The following is a 9,466-nucleotide window of genomic DNA, read 5'->3' on the forward strand; positions in this document are numbered from 1 at the left end:
CCCCCGGCCACGGGCGCCCCTCCCTGCCCCCTGCCTCACCGGAGGGGTTGTGCAGGGCAGCTCTGCTGGGTGACTCTTCCCAGCTTTTCCTTCTTGCAGTCCCCTGCCCGCTGTCCTTTCCTGCCTGTGCGGGCTGGCAGCAGCCCTCTGCCAGCTGAAATGAGATGGGGAGTGGCGGGGGGGGTGGGGTCATCTCATCCTGCCTGTGACCCCACTTGGGGGGTGAGGGGAGTGGGGCAGATCACAGCCCTGGGCCCAAACATGTCTCTGCAAATCCGTCTTTCACCCCACCGTAATTTTGCATCATTTCACAGCCCGTATGTCAGGACCCTCCGGTACGACTTCCAAAGCGTGAAACCTGCCTGAACCCTGAGATAACCAGAGGTGCTGAGGAAGGCATCAGGCCAGACCACAGGCTGCAAATAAGGGAAACCCAGGCTGGAGAGCTCGACCTACTACTTCAGTGACCTCCCCTGGGATTCCCTGGATGCAGTTTAAATACAGACTTTTATACAAGAATAATTTCTCTTGGAAATAGGCTCCACCTTTATGATAATATGATTGCATGCAAGTTGGGAGTTGAGGGGATGGTGGGTATACAACCATTTCCCCTGCCCTTTGCCCTCACCAACTTCTATTTACTGGTAGAGGGAGAGCATGGGGGCAGATGCTCATGTTCTCCTGGGGCTTCCAGTTATCAGCATCCCTTCAGCTGCTGTTTGCCCACAGGGAGCTGCTGCGATGCTCTCCCTGTCTATAGTGTTGATTGCATTTTTTTCCAAGAAAGGGAGGGCTGTGGCTCTGAACCCTTCTGGTGCAGAGCAGGTCTCCTGTGTGTGGAGTTCTGACTTCTACCTTACAAAAGTACATCTCGGAATTGGCTGCAGATATAGAAGGGAGAAAAACACTTGCCCCAGTTAATATTAGGACTAACACAAGATGTAATACCAGCTATATGTAAGGCGTTTTTTCGGTGGTTGGTTTTTTTGAACGGATTAAGTAATCCTTCTGAGGATGCAAGATACTTAGAGGCATTTTCAAACCTGTCAAATCCTTTGTGGAATTGACAACTGCAAAATACACTGCAGACAGCAAACATGCTAGCAACAAGAAAACCTTAGCTCCTTGGTGAAGGAGAGTCCCATTTTTGTCCAAGGAAGTCTTAAATAACTTACATATAGTTACCATTTATAGTTAAGGCTCTTTTGGAAATTGTAGATCACCACAAAACCAGTATGCAACACAGCTTGACAGTAAGGCAGTGTTCCATTTCTTTAGTGTTCCTATGGCAAGTATGGGATGAATGTGGGGTGGGACTTCTGGCTGGTCCTTAAAGCCCCGCTTCCCTCTCCCTGTCCCTGCCTGCTAGCTAAGCTCCTTAATGAAATCTCTTGGGTTTTGAGTTTACTTGTGCACCGGGATTGTTATGTCCCATACATCCCCACCGACACAAGCCCAGATCCAGTTAGTATTTCACCAGCACAGAAAAGTCCTATGCAGGGAAAATGCAGTCTGTGGCTGGCTGGGTTGCCACCTCCGACCCTGAGAGCCCGCCATAGACCAGCTACCACTCTCTGCTTGGGGCCATCCCTTTCCATGCCAGCTCCTCATGTCCCTGCCTTTGCAGCAGGGCTTGAGCAGCTTTGGCAGCGTGCGAGTGCAACAGGGAGCGTGGACCATCTTGCAGGCCTGTCTCCTGTGCTCTGCAGGGTAAAAGCCATTAGTGCACTTAACATTATCCTGGGGTAATCAAAAAGCCTGATACCTGTTATCTCTCCCTGACTGGTTTCATGACAGAGCTTGAACAGGAGAGCAGCCCTGCCTGCTGGTGTGAGGTACATACTTTCCTGAGCTACCTGCTTTTCATTTGCATGTCTGCTGCTTTTCGGTGAGCAAATTGAGAAAACCCACAGACTGGGTGAAGGTGTCAGCCTCTGTGTGCTCCTCAGTGCCTTTGTGTTGTCATCCATGGCCTGTCAGCATATTCAGTCAGAATAATTGATGAAAAAGGAGTCACCAACTTGATTAAAAGTCACAAGGGTTTTACAGCAGAGTGTTCTCCTGTATTACTATACAGCTATTGAGAACTTGTTTCACTCTTTCTGCACAAAAATCAGGACTAGAAACTTTCCTTTCCTCTCCATCTTTTCTAAATATTGAGTTTCTCATGCAATCACATCACTCTGGGAGATGAAACATGAAGAAAATCCCTTTTTCCTAGCATCCTGTCTGCATTCTTCCTGCCCCTGCAGCCCCCATCCCTCCCAGGCTGTTGCCCCCTGGGAGGGACCTGCCCAGTGCCAGGTTGGAGATGACCTGACCCCAGTCACCCCACATGGCTTATTTTTCCTGTCTGATGCTTGAATCTGCTAGGTGCCTTCTTCATCCCCTACCTCATCTTCCTCTTCACCTGCGGGATCCCCGTCTTCTTCCTGGAGACAGCACTGGGGCAGTACACCAGCCAGGGAGGGGTGACAGCCTGGCGCAGGATCTGTCCCCTCTTCGAAGGTGAGTGGGGTGAGCCCAGGAGGGCATGGGGAGGTAGGGGTACATTGGGGCCCTGGGGTGGTGAGCAGTGATGCTTCCACAGTCTGGATTGTTACCTATCTCCATGCATCCGCTGCCCACCCCTGGGGATCCCAGCCTGGGAGGGCTACTGGCTGCCCCCTTTCCAAAATCACACTGGAAAAATCGATCCTCTTTCTTAACAAACAGTTTCCATCATTATGTTGGATCCTGGTTTCCTTCTTTGTGGGTGTGGCTTTGTCCAGGAGCTTTGTGCCCAATCGAGGTTGTCCTCCACGAACAAAATGATGAAAATACTTCTGGTGGTTATGAGGAACCTAAAATATACTACTATTTTTTTAAGTCAATGCTATGTTATTTTCCTGAGTTTGCAGATGGCTTAAAACCTTGATGGTGAAAACTGTCAGTTGTCTTAGTAAATCGTTAGCAGTCAGATCCACTTCTAGCACTGTTTCAGCACAGTCATCCAGCCTCAAGCCCTTTTCCATGATTTCTCTGAAAGTCTCAGTTGCCTCCTCCCCCTACCTTCCCCTCTTTCCTCCCCATACCAAAACTTTTAGATGGTCCTCCAGCACCTCCCAGAGAAGGTGTGTTAATACAAAAGCTTCCCAAACAAAAGTGAAAAGAGTTGAGCAAACAAAATAAAAAGTGAATTTTGGTAGAAGAGTTGTTATTCAGCAGGCAGAGAACCATCATATGTTTCTGTCCCTTTGGGTGGCTTTCCAATCATAATCTGCCCATCCCCTACTCAGACTCCCTCCCATTGTTACCAGGGAAGGCTGCGGTGGGGTGGTGGGAAGAAGGGATCGGCAGGGCCCCTGCTTGGACCCTTGATGATACAGTGCGGTGGGCTATGGGGAGGGGATGATGGCTCTGGTAGCCACCCCACTGGCATTCATCTGGCAGTGCAGTCAAAATGCAGAGCAGATGAAAATATTGAGTGAGCACCTCCCGAGGAGAGCCCTGCTTCCATCCCCTGGCATGTGGGTCACCAGCCTTTGGGTCTTGCTTTCTGCAGGAATTGGCTATGCCTCACAGGTCATCGTCATACTGCTGAACTTCTACTACATCATTGTCCTGGCCTGGGCCTTCTTTTATCTCTTCAGTTCCTTCACCATCGACCTCCCTTGGGGCAGCTGTGACCATGAGTGGAACACAGGTGGGTGCGGAGCCCCCTCCCCATCCTCCACTGGCTCCTGGCTGAGGGAAAGCTGCTGCTGTGCAGGGTCAAACCTCAGGAGAGTGGCTCGCCCCTGCTTGGGTGGAACCGCTGGTCACAGGGCTGGGGAGTGCCAGGTGACTGCAATACTGCTGGCGCTTTTGGAGAAGAGGCTCATTTGATCTGGGTCTTTGCCAGAGAGTACCACTGCTGGCACTGCCCAGCCATTCACAGCACCCGGCCAGGGCCATGAAGTGGTGGCCTCCCCGGCAGCTCCTGCTCTGGGCTCCATCCACTGTGGGCACCTTCTTTCTTGGCATCTTCCAGTCATCCTGTCCTGGTTGTTAGCCATAGACCCAGTGCTGGTCGGTACTGCTCACCGTGACTACTGGAAGCATAAATTAAATGCCACAGTTTTAATAGTCCTAGGTTTCTTGCCAGACTTACCCTGGAGGACACTCCTTTTGTGCATTTTTGGGACTATACAAAATCTGTCTCAGAGTCAATGTCAATGAGTGTTGACACTCTGGATGGAGAGGGAGGGATTTTTCAGATCCTCTGGTACTCCAGCCACTGCTACTTATGCTCTCTCTCTCCCTGGGTCTCTCCTGCAGGGAACTGCATGGAGCTTCAGAAGGCAAACTCGACGCTCAACGTGACCAGTGAAAACGCCACCTCCCCTGTCATTGAGTTCTGGGAGTAAGTAAAGGACAGGCCTGTACCCACCTTTCCTTCGGGACATAACTTCCTTGGGCAAGAAACAAACCATGCAACGGCACGTCCTATTAGCCCATCCTTTCCAGGAGAGGACACAAGAGAGGAAGGTGGGCAGGTCAGGGTGAAGGCTCTTTGGGGTAGTGCTGTCAGGGAGGGTAACATTGCTGGGCTCGTAGTGTTTGTCTGGAGCTGTGCTGGCATGCCTTAGAGCCATCTGACTTCATCCTTCTCTGATGTCATATTCCTGTCCTCTGGACTTTTTGGGCTTCTCGGTCTCACTGACCTCAGTAATGGCTACCTGACTGGGCAAGACCTTACCTCACCGATGCTTTGCCTCCTCTGGTCCTTGATGTTTCATTTGTTATCCTTTTCTCCCTTATTGCTCCTTTGCTGCTGCTCACTCTCTTTCTCCATTTGTGCTGCTTCTCTTCCTGCCTCTTCCCTTGTTCTTCATTGCCAGCTGTGGACTTCCTCATGCAGTTGTTTCCTCCTGCAATGGAGGTGAATTGGCTGCCTGTTCCCCATTCTGAAGCTTTGGTTCAGAGTCACCCAGGGTGCAAATGTCAATAAAATTAGTAGTGCTCCCTCAAGGTGTATCAGTCATTACCCTATGGTTTGGATTACAGTTTACACATCTGCTGGATTATCCATTGCTCTTGTTCTGTTCGGAGTAGTCTGCCCCATGCAGTCCTTCACCTGCCTGGTGGCTGCACCCAGTGTAACCGTGCTCAGGACATGGGTGCCAAGACTATAGGTGGGAGTGAGGTGAGGTCTGTGGTGATCCACAAAGCAGCAGCTCTGCGATGGGTTTTTGTCTGCATGTTTTGCAAGCTGTAGCGTGCTCATGAAGAGGAGGCTTTAAAGCCCTGTGGTATACTGTATGAGTTCATGCTAGTGATGCAGAAGGTGATCTTTCCTTTGAATCCGTGCTGCTGTGGTGATACCAGCACATTCCTAGGAGGCTTTGGCATGGTGGGTGATGACTTGTATGCAGGCTAGTCTTCATCTTAAAGATTTAAAAAAAAAAAAAAGTTGATGTTTATACTTCAGAGTGACTAATATACAAGCTATCCTGAGGAGATAAGCTCATCAAAATCGAAATGAAGTGCTGGGGTCAGCTTAATTCACGCTGAAATTTTCTCCCGTGTTTTCATTGTTTTCTCCCCTTGTGTTAGTTAGCCTGGGGTACAGAGTAGTGTTATTTCTGGCATGAAGACAAAGGCCTGTTGGCTTGGGGTCTGTGATGGTTCTCAGCATCTTCTGGGAGAGGAGGCACACTTAAGTACTGAGCCCTGGCTAACAGACTGTGCAAGTAACGCCTCTGCTGCTGCTGTGAATTTCCCTTGTGTGTTTGGATGGATGGAGGGCTCTGCCCTCGGCAGCATTGCCAGGTGCTGTCAGTGTGCAGTGCACACAGTACCTTTGGGGCATCCCTGGATGCTGTTTTTAAATTTTGAAGTTTTTAAACTTTCTTTGTCTCCTGTGCGCTCCCTGAACCTACACTCTCCCTCTGCCTGCTGCTCACACATGATTAGATGTTGGCCTGCCTTAGACTGCTTTTCCTGAGCCTGGCTGCTGGAAAAGTTGATGTTCCCATCACTGCAGTGACCATCTCTGTGTCACTGGGGAATCAGCACACAGGGCTGTTAATTTCCATTGTCCATTTTTCTGATGCAGCATCTGTTCCTGCCCTCCCGGGGCAGGGGAGTAGGAGGCCACCACTTCCTCGAGAGCACAGACCTGTCAGTGGGCTGATGGCAGCTTCTTGAGCCCTCTTCTGCCTGCAGTACAGTGCCCAGTTAGTTACACTCTGCTGGCACCCTTTCCCCACTGGTTACAGAGTCCATGTCCTTAGAAGCAGGAACCCAAATGTATCTGGTGGAGCAGAGTGATTCTTCTGATCCCTCTCTCATCCTCTCAATCTGCTCCGAGGCTGTGGGGCAGGAAGGGAGGCAGTGGGTCTTAGTCTGCAGTTCTGCAAGAGAGCAGGTTTTATTTTAGGGTAATTGCTAGGAGAGCAGGGCAGGCATTGCTGCTGGGCTCCAGGGTAGTGCATGTCCCTTCTGCCTGTCTCAGGCTTGGAGTTTTGGGACTGCACTGTGGTGTTTCACACCCAGATCTGTCTCTGAGGTGTAGGAGATGGAGGAGGGTGATTCTTACTTCTGTAAGTGATGAGGAAGATTTGACATACACATGACATGGAAAGCTGCTCTATGGCCAGGGTGAGACCTTGAGACCTTAGCTGAACCAAGGTCCATCATCCTATCTTCATACTGGCTGAAAGACAATGCCCAAGGCAGCCTCTTCTGACTGTGCAATGGAGATTATTGTGGTTCTGGCTGGATCTTTGTCATGGTATGGGATGCTCTGCTGCTCTGAGTCATGAAGTGAAATATGTAGCTGCTCCTAAGGACAGAAGAACAGTGCTATGGAGAAGGAGTTAGAGACCCTTGCTTCTTGGGTGGTCCTGACCAATTCTGTGTGGTAAGTGCAATGTATCTTTCACTTTGAGGTTTAAAGCATGTCAGAAATGTAGATGATCTTTGTAACGTGCAAGAAAGAAGGCCTGGGTGGAGCTTGTGTGTGCAGTGTGCTGCATGTTCTTGTACAGAGAGAGCTCTTTCCCCAAAAAGGACAAGAGAGATGGTGGGAGGATAGAAGTGTCTTGGCCCAGCAGGCCAGCACTGGAATGAGTTTAGAAGCAGGTATCCATGTGCGATCCACGAGGCTGGTAGCACTTTTAAGAAGGGAGCACTGCTTGATTCCTCTAAAGAATCCTTGCAGCTCAGACCTGGGCCTTACTAGTAAGATATCCCTTCTACCCAGAGTTATCAGGCACTGTGGAGGTGTGGTGAGAACCAAAGTGGTGTTGGGAACACTGGTGGCCAACATCAGTGACACTTGGATGGTCCTTTGCTTCCCCTCATTGCAGGAGGAGAGTACTAAAGATATCTGACGGCATCCAGCACCTGGGCAGTCTGCGCTGGGAGCTGGCTCTGTGTCTCCTGCTGGCGTGGATCATCTGTTACTTCTGCATCTGGAAGGGGGTCAAGTCCACAGGCAAGGTGAGTGCTTGGCCCAGATCAAGGCTCTTCCCTTGATCACAGCTGCACAAGCTACTCACCTTTTGTACATTCAGAGAGGTCCCAGGGATCCCCTGGGAACCCCCCTCTGAATGAGCTGTCAGGAGCTTGTGGGGCTCAACTTGTAGCTGGAGTGTGAGCCAGGCCCTGTGTTTTGGGTAGGAAAGGATGGGAGTGCTGAGACATCTCAGAGCATTAACTTCCAAGATGTATATTCCCATCTGGACCCTCCCTGTCCACAGGCCAACGAGACCCTGCAGTCTTCCTGTTTGTACAGTGGCTGCATGTTCCCTTCCCTCCCACCACAGTGTGAGCAAACAGTATGCTTTTGCCTCAGCTGGCAAAAAAAGCTGGAAAATCTTCAAACTTATTAGACAGTAATGAAGGTAACTCTGGCCTCAAAGCTCTCTCTGCCTCATCACCATGGGGATCTTATTTTTTTTCTTTTTGTTTGTCCCAACTCCTCCTACAGTTGCTCATATTCCCCAGCAATAAAAGTTGTCTTTTTTTTTCCCCACACTGGTCACCACAGAGGTATTTCTTTGAATGCTTCCGGGAAGGGTTGGTGGGATTGGTGCGACTGTCCAGCTACATCTCATGCTCCCTCTGTTGCAGAATGTTCCCCTGTCACTTGCACTGGCCCTATTACTTAGTTTCTGCTATTGCCTTCTGACCCATTCCCAGCTAGCTTTGTCTGGAGCCAGCAAGAACAGATGGAAATGAAAAGGTTTAGTATGTTATCTAAATGGTGTCTTCTCCACATGCTTTGAACAAGACATCATGTGTGATGGGCTTCAAATTTTAGCTGCATCTATTTCCATCAAGTTGATGGCATGGTTGTTACCAGTTTCTCCTGCTTCCAGAATGGTCTGGGATTATGAAACATGATGGGGAAATAAAGCAGATTGCAGAGATGATGTTTTCTGGTTTCCATGGAGTAAAATTAGAAGAAAAAGAGCAACTGCTTGCTGTGGTGGCCTGGTAAAAGAAAGCAGAGGCAGTATAATAACAGCAAATATGATACTAAGATACAGAAAACATAGCGTGGGAAGTGCTGAGAACAAATTCAGCCAATTTTAGATACAAGTTCTAGGTTAAATGCAAGTGCTTTTTAGCAAAAAGGACTAGTGATGGTGAGATTTTACCTTCTTGAAAACTGAAACCTTTCAGTAAAGCAGCAATGTCCATAGGTTTATCAACCATCTGCACATTTAATAATCCAGCTAAAATGATGGCTGTGGGATTACAATCCCATTGGGGAAGAGGTATACCGTAGTCCTGGGGATTTGTCCATGGAGGGGCAAACACCATGAGCTGAAATCACCCTACTCAGAACAGCAGCAGCAGTTTGCATCCTCCGACACAGGGGCTGCCCATCCCCAAGGAGCACTCGCAGATGCAGGAGGTCGTCACAGATGGAACCGCTTTGCTGAGGCATGTGGATCAGATTCAAATAAAACCCTGGACATTGTTGACCAGCATGTGACAGAACAATCACACTGATCCCAGCAAGGTTCCTAGTGATGTAGTTAGTGCTAACAATGGCTGACAAATAAAACGCTTGTGTCTGAGCCAAGCGTTGAGTAATATCTCATTGGATCCAGATGTTCCTGTTGTTAGAAGTTTGGCACTCTTAATCCAGCAAAATGTTCTCCAAAATTCAGGTCTCTGGTCTCAGTGCAGATGTGAGCGACTGTTGAGTGAAAAGTGTAACATGCTAATTCACGCAGGCTGTAAGCACGTAGGATGTCACCACAATGTGAATCCAAATCATATGCCAGACAACTACCAGTTTGTGTTCTGAGCTCCTACAACTGACGCTATTTAGGCATCCAGCCGAGAATGTGCAACCTGGCATCCTGGAAGAATATGCACTAGGTTCAAAAGCAATGACTTGTTTTTAATCTTGCTTTCATGAGCTGAGAAAGATTATACTTGCATCCTGTTGTTTCCTGAAGGAAGACTTTGGTTGTGTAGTAAA

At 49.2% G+C, this 9,466-nt stretch overlaps 1 protein-coding gene across 1 annotated transcript in view; it reads left to right on the forward strand.

Annotated features, from left to right (window-relative positions):
- Nucleotides 1–4,388, forward strand: part of LOC104469076 (sodium- and chloride-dependent GABA transporter 2-like) — an 8,855-nt gene extending 4,467 nt beyond the window's left edge. The window contains exons 3-5 of the mRNA XM_010083424.1: nt 2,374–2,508; nt 3,545–3,685; nt 4,300–4,388. Coding sequence (XP_010081726.1) covers nt 2,374–2,508; nt 3,545–3,685; nt 4,300–4,388 — 365 coding nt within the window. The remainder of the gene's footprint in view (nt 1–2,373; nt 2,509–3,544; nt 3,686–4,299) is intronic.
- Nucleotides 4,389–9,466: the final 5,078 nt, after the last annotated feature.

Source organism: Pterocles gutturalis, unplaced genomic scaffold (genome assembly GCF_000699245.1).
Source record: "Pterocles gutturalis isolate BGI_N339 unplaced genomic scaffold, ASM69924v1 scaffold41710, whole genome shotgun sequence".
Taxonomy (NCBI): domain Eukaryota; kingdom Metazoa; phylum Chordata; class Aves; order Pterocliformes; family Pteroclidae; genus Pterocles; species Pterocles gutturalis.